The 18,450-nt window shown below is 44.3% G+C and overlaps 2 protein-coding genes across 2 annotated transcripts; both read left to right on the forward strand.

Annotated features, from left to right (window-relative positions):
• Positions 1–460: 460 nt before the first annotated feature.
• On the forward strand, positions 461–1,417 carry LOC140715728 (C3a anaphylatoxin chemotactic receptor-like). Its single transcript, XM_073028100.1, has one exon. The coding sequence runs from the start codon at positions 461–463 to the stop codon at positions 1,415–1,417; it is 957 nt and encodes a 318-aa protein (XP_072884201.1).
• Positions 1,418–14,396: 12,979 nt separating this feature from the next.
• On the forward strand, positions 14,397–17,582 carry LOC140716065 (L antigen family member 3-like). Its single transcript, XM_073028752.1, has 3 exons — positions 14,397–14,526; positions 15,761–15,889; positions 17,278–17,582. Exons 1-3 carry the CDS (start codon positions 14,477–14,479, stop codon positions 17,390–17,392), a joined length of 294 nt encoding a protein of 97 aa, XP_072884853.1. The 5' UTR covers positions 14,397–14,476; the 3' UTR covers positions 17,393–17,582.
• Positions 17,583–18,450: the final 868 nt, after the last annotated feature.

Consider the following 18,450-nt stretch of genomic DNA (forward strand, 5'->3'; position numbering starts at 1 on the left):
GCAAGAATTAGTACTGGTAGTAGATTGATCAATCAAGTCCAGTAGAATGTTCTTCTAAGGGATTGTCATCCGTGGGTCCTCGGCTGGCTGTAGAGGCCGATCCAGGACCCATATAACGGTCATTATAGTACATTCCCTTAATGGAGATCGACCGCGCGTGACTTGTCTAACGTGGGGTAACTAATGTACGGCCATACATCACATGGTCGTTGACAGATCGGGGAGATGCCGGTCAGGGTTAACTGGCCTGGAATGCGAGACCACTGAGGTCCCTGCGTTGCAGCAGACTTCCGCCGGCCTCACTGCCGTTGTGTGTGTCAGGTTTCTGTTCCGTGTTACATCCCATCTCTGCTCCCCTTCCTCTCCTTCCCTCTTCGCTCTCGCCCCTCCTCCTGAATTCGCCGCCTCTCCATTCTGCACCCCTCTCACTTCCACGATATCTCCTCCACCAGATCCGACAATGTCGTTCTCCGAAGGAGTGACTAGTTCGACGCTCGCTGGGAATCTCTCCTCTCACAATTCCACGGCCGATGGAAACAGAATGGAGTGGGGAGCACCTTCCGTCGTGTCAATGGTCATCTTCACCCTCACCGTCCTACTGGGCGTCCCGGGCAACGGCGCAGTCATCTGGGTGACGGGCTTCAAGATGAAGAGTAAGGTACACACGGTGTGTTTCCTGAACCTCGCTCTGGCTGACCTGATCTATTGCCTCACTCTTCCCTTCAGAATGGCTAACATCTTCCTGATCTACGCTGGGTACAACGCCTACTTTTCCATGAAGTTTATTGGAACGTTGACGTTCCTCAACGCATCCGCCAGCATATATCTGTTATGCCTGATCAGCATCTGCCGCTGCCTGGCTATTACTCGGCCTACGTGGTTCCAGCATCATCTGGGCCTCACATGGGCTCGTGCGGCCTGCTTTGCAGTCTGGATCCTAGCCTTCGTCATGTACCTGCCCGTCCTCCTGCTTCCGGATTGGAAGAAGGAATTGACCGTCTTGGAGCCAGTTTGGGTTGTTTTCATCTTCGGCCTCCCCCTTCTCATTATGATCACCAGCTACTCCCTGGTTGGCAGTAGGCTGCAAGGGAACAGGTTCGCCAAATCTAAGAAGCCTATCCGCCTGATCTTCACCGTGGTCGTGACCTTTATGATCTGTTGGATCCCCAACGCTGTGTGCGACCTCCTATATGCCTTCACCACACCGATTTCCCAGGGCTGGTCATTATTCACTGTCGCCCTGGCCTCCTTCAACAGCGCTCTCAACCCCCTTCTCTATGTCTTCGCTGGCCGTGAATTCCACCAGGTCTTCAAGAGCTCCCTCCTCGCCTCGCTCCGTCTGGCCTTTGCCGAGCAGAGGCCAGAATTGGAGACCCAGACTCAGACCCCCAACCTCTCCTTAAATACGAATGTCTGAGGGAGTTCCTCGCGGCCAGACATTCGACCGATATCCCCTGACTACAGACACAGTGGACAGTCGGATGCAGTTATGGTCGGCAGTGGAGGCTTTGCTACACTCTTATTTTAATCTCTCAGAACATAGAACATAGACCACTTGCTCAACAATGTACCGTACCAATTCAATAAATGGCCAATTAACCAAATACCCTCCGCCTACAGAATGGAGATATCCTTCCTTTATGCTGATTCTGCCTGTCTAATCATCTCTTAAAGGTCTCTAACCTATCTACACTTACCACCATTCCGGGCAGCGTGTGCCAGACACACACCACTGTCTGTGCATTTAACCCGGGCTTTGTATCTCCTTCGGAATGACGGAATGACTTTAAATGGACGTCCTCTGGTATCAGACATTACAACCCTGGGGAAACACGCTGAATATCGACGCCTTTCTTTATCTTCTAAACGTCATCCCGCCACCCCAGTGAAAATAACCCAAGTGTATTCAACCTCTCGTAGTAGACGATGCTCTCTAATACCGGCAGCATTCTGGTATATCTCCTCTACACCCTCTGCAAAGCCTCGACATCTTTCCTGCAATGGATGACCAGAACTGTCTACACCTCTTTCACCAAGTAGTCTCCATGTTCCTATAACCTCTCACCCTACAAGTCATTTTCACCCACAGAACAGGATGGTTTTTATCTCACCCTTCTCGGTGAACTCTAAACAGACTGTCGTGCGTGAGAATCCCATTAAATCAGCAGTTTCTGATTTCCTGGTGGTGGCTGATGGAGTAACAGCAATCTGTCGATGCTCCAACTCTAGTTATCTTCCTACTACCAACCTGTCTTGAAATTTCTTTTTTAAGTGTGATATTTTTTCATTATGGCTACAAGGACTGACAGAGGTACTAAAAAGGATGATCCCCTGCTTCTTTGGATTCTATTGTGGATTTACTGCAAAGCATAAACGAGAAGCCTCTGAGAAGTTTCAACAATTCAGCTGTGAATTTAAACTAATAGATGGTAAACTGAATTCTATTCAACAAACTGTTAATGAACACGATAAACGCATAAAAATAATGAAGCAATCCAAGTCCAACGAAAGCTAAGACAGAAGATTGTCAACATAGAAAATGGAAGTAGAAGGAACAACTTACGGGTTCTGGGTCTCGAAGAGTTAACCGAAAGTTATCATTCTATGGAATTCTTTGCAAACTTTCTACAAGAATTATTTCCGGAGATGTTGACGTCTTTGCCTATGATTGATCAAGTTCACAGGTATCCCGTGTTTAGAACTCTTAACAGAGATAGCCCAAGATTAGCAATATTCCGTTTTCATGAATTTAAAACAAATGAACTGTTAATACAGTTAATTAATACACGAATCTCGTCGAAGAGGCATGATTGCAAGATTAGATTTGTTGCAGATTACCCAAAAGAGGTTATGAGGTTATGTCCGAGTTTTTTAACAAGGGTTCCCTTCGCTACCCAGCTCGACTCAGAATCACACTTAAAAATGGATCTTTGGAATCGTTTTGTTCGACTGCTGAAGCACAAAGGTTTTTTTTTTAATCCGAAGGTTAGCTGTTTAGTTTGTCCTTACATGAAGACACAAAATTAAATAAGAAACTTCTAATTCACAAATGCCGTTGTAGGGGCATGATTCGTTATAGGGTGGAATATTAAGATTCTCGAAGACGATTTGCTTGAGTTTATGCAGGAACGTGCTTAGTTTAAACAAGCTTTGCTGGAATTTTTTAACAAGGGTTTTAACCCGTCTCTTGACTGAAAATCTCATTAAAAATGGATCCTTCGAATTGTTTCATTTGAAAACTGAAGCATAAACATTTTTTAAAATTTGAAAGCTAACTGCTTAGCCTGTTTTTCCATGAAGATATAAGATTAAATGTTCAATGTCTTTCTGTATGAATAATTGTATCTTTTACTTTTGGTAAACCTTTGTAACTAATTTCCTTTTGTATTTTTTAATACTGTAGTTTTGATATACGAGAATTGAATTTCTTGTTTGGATATCCTTTAGTCAAGGTTGGAATATAAACAATCTTGAAACTAATTGGAGCGATCACTAGGTTTTTTTTTGGGGGGGGGGGATTGTCCGTAGTTGTAGATGCTGGCTTTCTATTGGTTGGTCTTCTTTCTTTGGGAGGTGGGCGTGGGTATGTTTTTTTTCTCTCAGAAGCTGTTTTCGATTTTTTTTTAGCTAACTTGTTCATTGGTTACCATTTCTCAAGGTTTATGGATTGGTTTAACTTACATTTTAACCCTTCCTTTAAATAATATTAAAAATGGACCGAACCATTAATTTAATCAGATTTAACGTGAGAGGGTTAAATCACCCTGTTAAACGTAATAGGATTTTTGCCTATATTAGGAAATTTAAGGACCCTATTATTTTTTAACAAGAAACTCACATACGCAAATGTGATCATCTACGTTTTTTTAGCCGTTGGAACGGTCTTTGTTTTCATTCGTCTTTTCAGGCCAAATCGAGGGGAGTTTTGATTATTATAGATAATACACTTTCCTTTGTCCAATATAAAGTAGTGTCTGATACGATTGGACGTTTTGTTATCGTTTCAGGAAAACTAAGTAATAAATTAATAGTATTGCCAATGTGTATGCCCCAAAAGTAGATGATCCAGGACACTTTGAGCGTTTTTTTTTCGTTTTTACCAGATCTGAGTCTTTATTCTTTGGTGATGGGAGGAGATTTTAACTGCTGGCTAGACCCAAGTTTAGACCGATCATCTTCTAAACCAGCGTCTCTTAATAAATCAGCTTTGTTTATTCAATCTTTTTTATTGAAATGTGGTATTGTTGATATTTGGCGTTTCTTACATCCTTTAGATTGGGAGTACTTGTTTTTTCCCCATGTTAATCATACATATTCCAGGATTGATTACTTTTTATTGATAGTCAAATGATTTCATCAGTTCGTTCCTGTGAATATGAAGAGAATGCTGTTTCAGATCATGTTCCTGTATTTCTATCTTTAAATCTCCTTGGTCGTCCTCAAGCAAACAAATTTTGGCGTATTAATACAGCTTTGTTGTCTGATAATGAATTTTTAAAATTTCTAAAGAGGCATATTATTTTGTTTTTTGAAGAGAATAAAAAAGGAAGATACTTCTAATCTTATTGTATGGGATACTCCCAACGCCTATATTAGAGGACAAATAATTTCTCCTACTGCGAGTGTTAAGAATAAAGCTAATAAAGAAAGAATTGAATTAGCCAACCAATTGAAACAATTAGATCAAGAATATGCTATAGTTCCAGATCCTGTTTTATATAAAAGACGTGCTGAAGTTTAAACTAAATATGATCTTTTGTTAACATATCCAATTGAAACTCAACTTCTTAAAGATAGAACTCAAATTTATAATCACGGAGATAAATCAGGCAAAGTATTAGCCAAACAATTAAAAACTTCTGTAGTTAAACGACAAATTAAAGAAATTTACAAACCTAATGGTGATAGGACAACTGATCACTCTGAAATAAATGATACCTTTAAAGAATGCTATTCTAAACTTTATAGTTCCGATTACCCTAAAGATAATACTGTAATGAATAATTTTCTAGATCAATTAAATATCCCTGTACTTTTTGCAGATAATTGTAAACATATAGATCAACCCATTTCTTATGAGGAAATTGCCGAGGCTATACATTCATTACACTCGGGGAAGGCTCCGGATCCAGATAAATTTTCTGGAGAATTTTATAAGGCTTTTTCTTCATTAATTATACCGCAGTTACTCTTAGTCGTTTTGGATTCTTTCAAATTGGGTAGCTTGCCTCAATCTTTCTATGAAGCCTCTATTTTTCTTATCCTAAAGAAGAACAAGGACCCAACTGAATGCTCTTCATATAGGCCAGTTTCATTCCTCAATGTTCATACTAAAATCCTTTCTAAAGTTCTGGCTCGTAGGATTGAAAACATTCCACCTTCTATTATTTCTGATGATCAGACTGGAGTTATTAAAAACCGACATTCTGATTTTAATATACACCGTGTATTAAATGTTATTTACTCTCCCTCCCAGGAGATATAGGTTAAGTGTGATATTCTTAGATGCTGAGAAGGCCTTTGATTGGGTTGAATGGAATTAATTATTTACAACCTTAGAAAATTTTAATTTTGGGCCATATTTTATTCAATGGATTCAATTACTTTATCTATCTCCTTCTGCTCGGATTCTTACTAATTTTCAAAATTCCAAACCATTTAAACTTCATTGCAGAACTAGACAAGGCTGTCCATTGAGTCCTTTGCTCCTTGATCTAGGTTTAGAAACCCTTGCCATTGCTTTTCGAGAATCTAATGATATCTGCGGTATTTTAAGGAGAGGTATTACTCACAAAATTTCGCTTTATGCTGATGATATATTGTGTTTATCTCCAATGCTGAGACGTCGTTACCTTGCCTACTTTTTTTACTCACCCGTTTTAGCCAGTTTTCAGGGTATAAATTGAACCTACGTAGGAGTGAATTATTTCCTTTCAAAAATTTGGTATCAATTAATACTAATCTCTATTTTAAAGTTGTAAGGAAGCATTTGCAGAATTTTCTTTGCTTGCTGCTAGGAGCTAGGAGTTTGTCAGAGGTGTTAACACCTTACTTCTGCAGAGCAATGTTCTTACGAGAACTGCAACATAAATAGCTTAATTGTTAACCGCAGACTAGACATGACATACGATATTATCACTTTCTTGTACGTCAGACTGTTTCATCTTTCTGTATAAAAGGTCAACATGTATATGCATCGGGTCAGAGTCAGTTTCTCCACCGTGAGGGTTGGCTTTCCGTGACCATCACGACAATAAAGGTTCTCGCTGCGAACTGAGCCCAGAGAGTCTCTGTCTTTTATTTTAAATAAAGTGTTAAAACTCTGCTACAACAGTCACCTTTTCAATATCGTTGATTGGACGAATTAATTCTACTAAAATGAATATTCTACCTAAATTTATATATCTTTTTTCAGGATTTACCCGTTTTTACTCCTAAATCCTTTTTTGACTCTCTTGATTCTATTTTATCCTCCAATATATGGAAACATAAACCTCCACATTTAAATAAAATTCATCTTCAAAAATCTAAAAAGTCTAGAGGTTTAGCCTTACCTAATTTTAGGTTTAATTACTGGGCAGTTAATATTCGATATTTTACGTTTTGTCTGTATTATATTAATCGTGTAGATTGTCCGGTATGGGTCTCTTTAGAAGCTAACTCTGTTAATAAATTTCCTATTATTTCTCTTCTTGGATCCTCACTTCTTTTATTTGTAAGGAAACTGATAATTTAATAGTTAAACAATCTCTGAGGATCTGGATACAATTTAGAAAACACTTTGGTTTATTGAGATTTTCCCATTCAAGTCCCAACTATTCAAATTTTTCAAACCCTCCATGACTGATTTAGTTAAGACTTAGACTGATTTAGACTGATTAAAGAATGGGACAGGTTGGGTATTAAATATTTTTGAGATCTGTTTGTTGGAGGAAACCATTTTTCATTTGAGCAATTGTCAGCTAAATATACTTTGTAGCTTACCCAAAATTCTCTTTTTAAAATATTTCCAAATCAGAGACAGTTTAAAATCTCAATTATGTACATTCCCTATAAGCTCAGATAAGAACTTACTGGACATAATTTTTAGTTTGACAACTTTTCATAATGGTTCTATGTCTAATATTTATGGTGTGTTACTGGAAACGAGGAATGTTCCTTTAGACAAAATTAAGAATCTCTGGGAACAAGATCTACTGACAACGATATCTGAGGAAACTTGGAATGAAATTTTTAAACTAGCTAATACTTCATCGCTACGTGCTCGTCATTCCCTCAGACAATTTAAGGTGGTAGATAGAGCTCATGTGACTAAGGATAAGCCATCTCGTTTTTATTCGGATATATCTCCCTACTGTGACAGATGTAATAATGGAGAAGCTTCATTCACTCATATGTTTTGGACTTCTCCGAATCTTGAAAGATATTGGAAGGAAGTTTTTCAAATTTTTTCCTTACTTTTTAAAGTCAATTTTAAGCCTAACCCTCTGACGGCCCTATTCGGTATTGTTGCAGGACAAGAAATTAAGCTGAAGGCGTCTGATTTACATATTTTGCCATTTAGTTCTCTTATAGTCCGGATGGCGCTTTTGTTTAAATGGAAAAATGTTCTTCCTCCTACTCATCCTCAATGTTTATGTGACCTTATGTCCTGTTTAGATTTAGAGAAGATTCGTTGTTCAATTTCTGAATCTCGTCAAGACTTTCAAACACTGTGGGGACCTTTTCTGAATCATTTTCAAAACCTTCAATTCGTTGTTTTGAACTCAGATGTTGTCTATTATTAATTTTTAATTATATAAGAAAGTATTTTACTTTCTTTCCTTAATAAACAGCTTCGGTCTTGGTAGGAGTTAGTCTCTTTTTTGGTAATAGATTAGTATATTTCAATATAACTATTGATTAACTTACATGAATACGGGTAAACAGCTGTTTACCATTTACGTTAACAATTTGGATGAAGGCATAGAAAATAACATCAGCTAATTTGCTGATGATACTAAGCTGGGTGGCAGTGTGACATGTGATGAGGATGTTAGGAGAATTCAGGGTGACTTGGATAGGCTGGGTGAGTGGGCAGATGCTTGGCAGATGGCGTTTAATGTGAATAAGTGTGAGGTTATCCACTTTGGGAGAAAGAACAGGAAGGCAGATTATTATCTGAACGGTATAGAGTTGGGTAAGGGAGTAATACAAAGAGATCTAGGAGTCCTTGTTCATTAGTCACTGAAGGTGAATGAGCAAGTGCAGCAGGCAGTGAAGAAGGCTAATAGAATGTTGGCCTTTATTACAAAGGGAATTGAATACAAGAGCAAGGAAATCCTCTTGCATTTGTACAGAGCCCTGGTGAGACCACACCTGGAGTATTGTGTACAGTTTTGGTCTCCAGGGTTAAGGAAGGACATCCTGGCTGTAGAGGAAGTGCAGCGTAGATTCACGAGTTTAATTCCTGGGATGCCTGGACTGTCTTACGCAGAGAGGTTAGAGAGACTGGGCTTGTACACGCTGGAATTAAGGAGATTGAGAGGGGATCTGATTGAAACATATGATTATTAAGGGATTGGACAAGATAGAGGCAGGAAATATGTTCCAGATGCTGGGAGAGTCCAGTACCAGGGGGCATGGTTTGAGAATAAGGGGTAGGTCATTTAGGACAGAGTTAAGGAAAAACTTATTCTCCCAGAGAGTTGTGGGGGTCTGGAATGCACTGCCTCGGAAGGTAGTGGAGGCCAATTCTCTGGATGCTTTCAAGAAGGAGCTAGATAGGTATCTTATGGATAGGGGAATCAAGGGATATGGGGACAAGGCAGGAACTGGGTATTGATAGTAATTGATCAGCCATGATCTCAAAATGGCGGTGTAGGCTCGAAGGGCCGAATGGTCTACTTCTGCACCTATTGTCTATTGTCTATTGTCTATAATAAGATTGTTATTATGAACAGATATAATGAAATTGGTAGTTTTTAACATCTTTTTTGATCTTTTATATACACTTTCCTGTACTCTGTATTCTTCTATGTAGAAACTAATAAAAATATTGGAAAAGGAAATCAGCAGTTTCTGAAATATACAAAACAATCTGTCTGGCGTGACCGATCAGAGTCACTTAGTTCCTTTCCCATTCTGATGTTTGGTCTGAATAACAACCGAATCTCTTGACCATGTCTGCATGTTTTTATGCATTACGGTGCTGCAATATGATTGGCTGATTAGATCTTTGCATTAACGAGCAGGTATACAGCTTTATCTAATAAAGTGGCCTAATGAATTGTAAAGTTTCTAAATATCAAACTAATACTATAAAGAACAGTAAATAGTAAAAGATAAACAAAATCAGATCAATATTTGGTGTTGCCACCCTCTGCCTGTAATGCTCCATCACTTCTCTTACTTCCACTGTCGTGGAGTTTTATAAAAAGACAATTGGCTGGTAGGTTGTCCCAAACATCTTGGAGAACTTACCAAGTACCTACAGTCGGCTAAATTTCCCTTTTCCATATTCCAATATTAATGTGAGAATTGGACTGTATTTTGTAATGGTTTAGAAACATAGAAACATAGAAAATAGGTGCAGGAGTAGACCATTCGGACCTTCGAGCCTGCACCGCCATTCAGTATGATCATGGCTGATCATCCAACTCAGAACCTTGTACCTGCTTTTCTCTCCATACCCCCTGATCCCTTTAGCCACAAGGGCCATATCTAACTCCTTCTTAAATATAGCCAATGAACCGGCCTCAACTGTTTCCTGTGGCAGAGAATTCCACAGATTCACCACTCTCTGTGCGAAGTTTTTCCTCATCTCGGTCCTAAAAGGCTTCCCCTTTATCCTTAAACTGTGACCCTTCGTTCTGGACTTCCCCACCACCGGAAACAACCTTCCTGCATCTAGCCTTTCCAATCACTTCAGAATTTTATACGTTTCAATAAGATCCCCCCTCAATCTTCTAAATTCCAGTGAGTATAAGCCTAGTCGATCCAATCTTTCTTCATATGAAAGTCCTGCCATCCCAGGAATCAATCTAGTGAACCTTCTTTGTACTCCCTCTATGGCAAGAATGTCTTTCCTCAGATTAGGGGAACAAAACTGCACACAATACTCGAGGTGCGGTCTCACCAAGGCCTTGTACAACTGCAGTTGAACCTCCTTGCTCCTGTACTGAAATCCTTTTGCTATGAATGCCAACATACCATTTGTCTTTTTCTCTGCCTGCTGTACCTGCATGCCCACCTTCAATGACTGGTGTACAATGACACCCGGGTCTCGTTGCACTTCCCCTTTTCCTAATCAGCCACCGTTCAGATAATAATCTGTTTTCCTGTTCTTGCAACCAAAGTGGATAACCTCACATTTATCCACATTAAATTGCATCTGCCACGAACTTGCCCACTCACCTAACTTATCCAAGTCACCCTGCATCCTCTTAACATCCTCCTCACAGCTAACACCGCCGCCCAGCTTCGTGTCATCCGCAAACTTGGAGATGCTGCATTTAATTCCCTCGTCTAAATCAGTAATATATTTTGTAAACAACTGGGGTCCAGCACTGAGCCTTGCAGTACCCCACTAGTTACTGCCTGCCATTCTGAAAAGATCCCGTTTACTCCCACTCTTTGCTCCCTGTCTGTCAACCAATTCTCTATCAACATCAATACCATACCCCCAATACCGTGTGCTTTAAGTTTGCACAGTAATCTCCTATGTGAGACCTTGTCAAAAGCCTTTTGAAAATCTAAATATACCACATCCACTGGCTCTCCCCGATCCACTCTACTAGTTATATCTTCAAAAAAATTCTATGATTCGTCAGACATGATTTTCCTTTCACAAATCCATGCTGACTTTGTCCGATGATTTCACTTCTTTCCAAATGTGCTGTTATCACTTCTTTGATAACCGACTCTAGCATTTTCCCCACCACCGATGTCAGACCAACCGGTCTATAATTCCCCGGTTTCTCTCTCCCTCCTTTTTTAAAAAGTGGGGTTACATTAGCCACCCTCCAATCCTCAGGAACTAATCCAGAATCTAAGGAGTTTTGAAAAATTAACACTAATGCATCCCCTATTTCTTGGGCTACTTCCGTAAGCACTTTGGGATGCAGACCATCTGGCCCTGGGGATTTATCTGCCTTTAATCCCTTCAATTTACCTAACACCACTTCCCTACTAACATGTATTTCCCTCAGCTCCTGCATCTCACTAGACCCTCGGTCCCTTACTATTTAGGGAAGATTATTTATGTCCTCCTTAGTGAAGACAGAACCAAAGTAGTTATTCAATTGGTCTGCCATGTCTTTGTTCCCTATGATCAATTCACCTGTTTCTGACTGTAAAGGACCTATATTTGGCTTGACCAATCTTTTTTTTCTTTTCACGTATCTATAAAAGCTTTTACATTCAGTTTTTATGTTCCCTGCCAGCTTTCTTTCATCATCTTTTTTCCCTTTCCTAATTAAGCCCTTTGTCCTCCTCTGCTGGTCTCTGAATTTCTCCCAGTCCTCAGGTGTGTCTCTTTTTTTTTGCTAATTTGTATGTTTTTTCTTTGGACTTGATACTATCCCTAATTTCCCTTGTCAGCCACGGGTGCACTACCTTCCCTGGTTTATTCTTTTGCCAAACTGGGATAAACAATTGTTGTAGTTCATCCATGCGATCTTTAAATGCTTGCCATTGCATATCCACCGTCAACCCTTTAAGTATCATTTGCCAGTCTATATTAGCTAATTCACGTCTCATACCTTCAAAGTTACCGTTCTCTAAGTTCAGAACCTTTGTTTCTGAATTAACTATGTCACCCTCCATCTTAATGAAGAATTCCACCATATTATGGTCACTCTTACCCAAGGGGCCTCGTACGACAAGATTGCTAACTGACCCTTCCTCATTGCTCAATACCCAATCTAGAATGGCCTGCTCTCTAGTTGGTACCTCGACATGTTGGTTCAGAAAACCATCCCGCATACATTCCAAGAAATCCTCTTCCTCAGCACCCTTACCAATTTGGTTCACCCAATCTATATGTAGATTGAAGTCACCCATTATAACTACTGTTCCTTTATTGCACGCATTTCTAATTTCCTGTTTAATGCCATCCCCAACTTCACTACTACTGTTAGGTGGCCTGTACACAACTCCCACCAGCGTTTTCTGCCCCTTAGTGTTATGCAGCTCTACCCATATCGATTTCACATCCTCCGGACTAATGTCCTTCCTTTCTATTGCGTTAATCTCCTCTCTAACCAGCAATGCTACCCCACCTCCTTTTCTTTCCTGTCTATCCCTCCTGAACATTGAATATCCCTGGATGTTGAGCTCCCATCCTTGGTCACCCTGGAGCCATGTCTCTGTGATCCCAACTATATCATATTCATTAATAACTATCCACACATTCAATTCATCCACCTTGTTACGAATGCTCCTCGCATTGACACACAAAGCCTTCAGACTTGTTTTTACAACACTCTTAGCCCTTATACAATTATGTTGAAAAGTGGCTGCTTTTGCTTTTTGCCCTGGATTTGCCTGCCTGCCACTTTTACTTTTCACCTTACTACTTTTTGCTTCTACCCTCATTTTACACCCCTCTGTCTCTCTGCACTTGTTCCCATCCCCTTGCCACATTAGTTTAAAGCCTCCTGAACAGCAGTAGCAAACACTCCCCCTAGGACATTGGTTCCAGTCCAGCCCAGGTGCAGACCGTCCTGTTTATACCGGTCCCACCTCCCCCAGAACTGGTTCCAATGCCCCAGAAATTTGAATCCCTCTCCCTTGCACCATTTATCAAGCCACGTATTCATCTGAAATATCCTCCTATTTCTACTCTGACCAGCACGTGGCACTGGTAGTAATCCAGAGATTATTACCTTTGTGGTCCTACTTTTTAGTTTATCTCCTAACTCCCTAAATTCACCTTGTAGGACCTCATCCCGTTTTTTACCTATATCCTTGGTACCTATGTGCACCACGACCACTGGCTGTTCACCCTCCCACTCCAGAATGTCCTGCAGCCGCTCAGAGTCATCCTTGACCCTTGCACCAGGGAGGCAACATACCCACCTGGAGTCTCGTTTGCGGCCGCAGAAACGCCTATCTGTTCCCCTTACAATCCAATCCCCTATCACTATAGCTCTCCCACTCCTTTTCCTTCCCTCCTGTGCCGCAGAGCCACCCATGGTGCCATGAACTCGGCTGCTGCTGCCTTCCCCTGATGAGACATCTCCCCCAACAGTATCCAAAACAGTATATCTGTTTAGGAGAGAGATGAAGGGTTTCCTTCAGTTTTTCGGTGTTTCTTTCTTGTGGCCGATTGGCGGGGGGGGGCTGACCTGTTAACTTTTGTGTGTAACAGGCAGTGTTGGGGGAATTTGGTGCCACTGTCCCTGTTCTTTTCTGCGAGTGAGGGTTCAAAACGTTACGTGTAGGGGACTTTGGTTGTTATTGTGGCTGTTTTTTCCTGCAGGCGAGTGGGGATATTGGGGTCTGCGAGTTGTTTTTTTCTTTTCTTTTTCGTGCCGGTTGGGGTGGGGGGAGTTGATGTGTTTCCTTTCATCAACAACCATGGTCTTTCTGAATTTAATGGCTGTCTGGAGTAGACAAATATCAAAGTCGTATCATACATGCTCACTTTGACAATAAAATGAACCTCTGAACTCTCCCCACCATCTTCAAGAGGGCGGCATTCATCATTAGAAACTCTCACCACCTGGATACAAGTCCTTTTCTCGTTGCCACCACGGGGGGGGGGGGGGGGGGATTTACAGGAACCTGAAACTCCACAGTCAATGATTCAGCAAGCGCTTCCCTGCCATCCGCCACCAGATTTTTTAAAGTTCCATGAACACGACCTCGCTATTTTTTACACAATATTTATTGACTTTGTCATTTATAGTAATCTTATGATATTATGATATGATATTCGCAGAGTAGCGTTGCCAGAAAACAACAAATGTCACGCCAGCTATAATGCGGTGATAATTAGACATATAACGACGACAGGCTTATACTGAGTCAATACCCACCATTGAAATTTCTTACAACACGGACAAAATGCTGGTGGAACACAGACTAGTCCCTACGAAGGGTCTCGGCCCGAAACGTCGACAGTGCTTCTCCTTGTAGATGCTGCCTGGCCTGCTGTCTTCCGCCAGCATTTTGTGTGTGTTGTTTGAATTTCCAGCATCTGCAGATTTCGTCGTGTTTGCCATTGAAATTTCTTATTTAACAAGTCACTTTGGAATTTCCCGCAGGGGGCGACCCCTGTTGTTCGCCCTGGGGTTGAACACTGGGGAAGAGGGCGGGGCCACGAACATCTGAAGCCCCACCCATCCCACACCCCTTAATAAGGCTTCTGTCCCGCCTCTCCTCAATGACAGGTTCCAACATCACCCCTCCGCTCAATGGTATCGTCCGCCACCACGCCATTCCACCCCCACCGCTCCCGCTCAGTGGTCGCGTCCGCACTTCCTACCCAAACATGGCGGCGGGAGAGGAGGCGGTTGCCAACGGCGACAACCGGCTGCACTTGTATCCTTTGTTTGATGGACTTCGACCGGGTGCGTTGGGACGACGGGGGAGATGAGGGAGCTTAGGGCTAGGGCGGTGTAAAGGCAGATCAACCCCGCCGGGAACACAGACGGTAGACACCGGCATGGTGGGAGTAGCTGCATTTTCGTGCGGTGCGCATGCGCCTCGCGTGGAGGCTCCTGGGCAATGTAGTTGTATTTGCTATACTCTGTGGCACAGTGCCCTGTTACTGACTCTTTGGAGCACCAGATGAAGATTTCATTTCTGCACCCACGTTCCCGCGGAATGTGCTCTAAATTGGGATATTGCTTACAGGGCATGCGCTCCGTTACGGAAGATATTCGAGAATGAGTAATTTAAGGGCTCTTTCAGGAGCACATGCGCTGTAGCTCATGAGCGCCTTGTGTGTGTGTGCTGCAGCCTGCTGGGAGTTGTAGTTTCTAATGTTGCGAGTGTCTCGATCATTTCTGTACGTTAAACCAGAAATGCCCAGTAATCCTTCAAAATTTCCTTTCATTTTTAGTCACTTCCCACAAGGCCAGTAAATGTTCCCCATCCCTAATTGCCCAAGATAGGGGGTCATCCCACACCCTTTAATCACAACAGTTTGTTGAAACGGGCTGCAGGGTTCAAACCCAGTGACGGTGAGCGATGTGACTTAACTGAGCCGTGATCAACTGGCAGAGCAGACTCGATGGGCTGAGTGGCCTGATTCTCCTGTGCTTTACGGTCTTAAAGATTTGGGATAGCAGGAGAGTCACCAGGGTTGGGAGGCGTTGCAGTCGAAGTTGCCCGGGCGAGGAAACAATATGAACCCAGCAGACACACGCTGTCCGCCGGTGGTGAAGAGAGATGTCTGGGGTCACGGATGGGATGCCAAACGAGGGCTGGATGGTGTTGGCCTTCTCTACAGTTGTCGGACCACGGCATGTGGGGATTGTCCTGTCACACTCCTGAGCTGTAGATCGGGGAGATGGTAATGTCATGATGTGGAATGCAGAGTCTAACTCCAGCCAGGGATGTTAACATCACACTCCTGACCGGTGGGAAGGCCCAGGAGGTGAGTCACCCACATCAGGACTCCACCCCTTCCACAACCATCCTACTTCTGCGCTGGCGAGGAGGTTCCAGTCAGCTTCCAGCACACGGCGGGAGCGGTGTGGGGTGGGGGCACAGGAACAGGGCCCCGTTGCCCTCTCCATTTCTGTTATCACTCCTTAGCGAGGGGCCACAGTAATCTCAGCGTCCCTTTCCCGTCGGCGAGGGAGGCACAGATCGCCTTGGGATCCCTCAGCCCGGACGCCGAGCCCAGGAAAGGGGGAATCAGCAGAACTTTAACCGTACAAGACTGCACACTTCAGGGGTGAGTGCGTGGAGTGGCATCCTTCTATGTCCTCCCCCGCCCCACCCCAACACCAATTTATTTATTTCTTTACAATCTGTGTTCCACACGCGTCCGTTGCCTGGCCCGATCTGCCCCTTAAGAAACGTGGAAGACTCCGGCTCGGAGCCAGGATGTGCGGCGTGGGGCCGCTGGAGGACCTTCACTGGGGCCCTCAACGCCAGTGTCATAACAGACACTTCTTGCTTGCTCTCCCCCCCCCCCCACTTAGAAAGCTCACAGTAGATTTATTATCAAAGTACATATACGTCAGCCTCTACAACCCTGAGATTCATTATCTTGCGGGTGTACTCAACAGATCTATAGAATGATAGCCATCACAGAATCAAGGGCCACCCGAATTGGGTTTTCAACCAGTGAGCAGAAGGCAAGCCTAGTTTTGGCCTGACCCCCCCCCCCCCCCTTACTTACTGACTGCCTGTTACGCCACTGGTGTTTAGGCCCTCTGCCTCTGGCAGTGTTCTTCATCATGTCAATAGCTTAAGCCCAGTTTTCACTACTGTCCGTCATGCAAGTCCCAGGTGGAGACTCATTTATTAAAAACTTGGACAGGTGCATGGATGAGAGGTGTATGGAGGGATATGGGCCAGGTGCAGGTCAGTGGGACAAGGCAGAAAAATGGTTCGGCACAGCCAAAAGGCCTGTTTCTGTGCTGTAATGTTCTGTGGTTCTTTGAATACAGTCGCATTCAGATGTAGAAGGGTTCTTCACTGCTGTTTTCACAACAGTTTTGTTTGACCCATCAGAGTTGTTAGCCTGGAGCTGAACCCCTGAACGTAGGAGACCACTCTTAGACTGACCTCTGCCCTTTGACCTGCTTGGCATGGGTCACCCTACCAGGAGCCAAAGCATGAAGCTCTGACTCCAGCCGACATAGCTGTCCGGGTCATTGAGCCTCCATTGAGGTTGTGGTCCTCTTGGAGGGAGGGAGCAGGAGGAGGGTGAGAGGAAAGGTGGGGAGTGGGCAAGCACACCTCCATTGGGCTTAGGTGACTGTGAAGAGTCAGCTGAGGATTTGAAAGGCACTAGAGAGACGGGGACTGCCGCCAGTGACTCGCAGAGCACGTGAAAAGGTGGGGGAGGTGGCTCGGGTATCCTGATGCTTTGGAGCACCCATCATCCTACACTTGCCCTCACTCAGTGGGGGGGGTTGTGAAAATAGTGCCTCCCTCCTTGCTCCCTGTCAACCCCCCCCTCCATCCACGTTCCCCCGCCATCTCTTGCCGCCGTCTTCCCGCGCTCTCTCTCTCTCCCCCCACCATTTCTCGCCCTCTCCCTCCCTCACCGAAATCAAGCACCCCACTGCCTGCCGCACCTCACCCACCCTCCCCTCTCTCCTCTCTCCACAGCCACTGGGAGGCAGAAGAGGCCAGAATCCTCCGGGTGTCCGTCAGCTCCTTCCTGGACCACCTCAGCCTGGTGCTGGAGACCATGGACAGATTCGGACCGGCCAGCTCTAGCTAGGGGCGGGGGGTCCGCGGGCGACGAGTCCAGGGGTGGCCAGTCCCAGGGGTGCTGTTCGTGGGTGATTCGGGAGGCATGCGTGCGGCTGCCTCCCAAGCCGGAAGTGCAGACGGATGTGTGGAAGCGGCGGGGGCGACCGACCGGAATCGGCGGACTGCGGGAATAAACTGCGGAGTGTCGACGGCCACAATTCCTGTTTCTTATTGTTGGGGTGGGGACGGGCAGGCACAGGTCACTTCTCCTTACTGATTCATTGAGTTACGTCACTGAGTCGACCCTCCCGGCCCTTCACCCGATTTAACCGTACCCTCATCACAATGACCAGTTAACCGACCGGCCGGTACGTCTTTGGACTGTGGGTGGAAACCGGAGCACCCAGAGGAAACCCACACGGTCCCTGGGGAGGAGGGAAAGACTCCTTACAAAGGACGCCAGAATTGAACTCCGAACTCCACAGCCCCGATTCCTGATCGTGCTGCGCTCACCTTTACGGTCCGTGGACCCTCCTGACAAACCCGTCCCACGCTCGCTCACACACACACACACACACACACACACACACACACACACACACACACACACACACACACACACACACACACACACACACACACACACACACACACACACACACACACACACACACACACTTCAGTCACTGCTCCAGTACGGAAAGTAACTCTACGGTCTGCAGTCCAAATCCAGTCATCGGTCACGACTCGGCACCAAGCGTCTGGGGAAATTTTCCACTCCCCACTGGATGGATCCGCTCTGCCTCAGCCAGACGGACTCGGATAATCACGGGGGGGAGGCAACCTGGGAGCGGTACGGAGAGGGACACGTGGCGAGGGTGGGCAGAGAGATGCAGATACACAAGACTCTGTGTTGGGTCGAAGATCCCGTTTCCGAGCCCTGCGGCTCCAGGACGCTGAAACCTCTGAGGGCCGAGGAGTGTTTGCCGGGGACGGGAAGTTCGATTCCAGCTCCCCACACCCACCCCTCCATCTTGGAGTGGGTGTCGACTGATACCAGACTCAAGAGCACAGAGCGGGGGAGGA

This window comes from Hemitrygon akajei, chromosome 24, assembly GCF_048418815.1.
Source record: "Hemitrygon akajei chromosome 24, sHemAka1.3, whole genome shotgun sequence".
Classification (NCBI taxonomy): Eukaryota; Metazoa; Chordata; class Chondrichthyes; order Myliobatiformes; family Dasyatidae; genus Hemitrygon; species Hemitrygon akajei.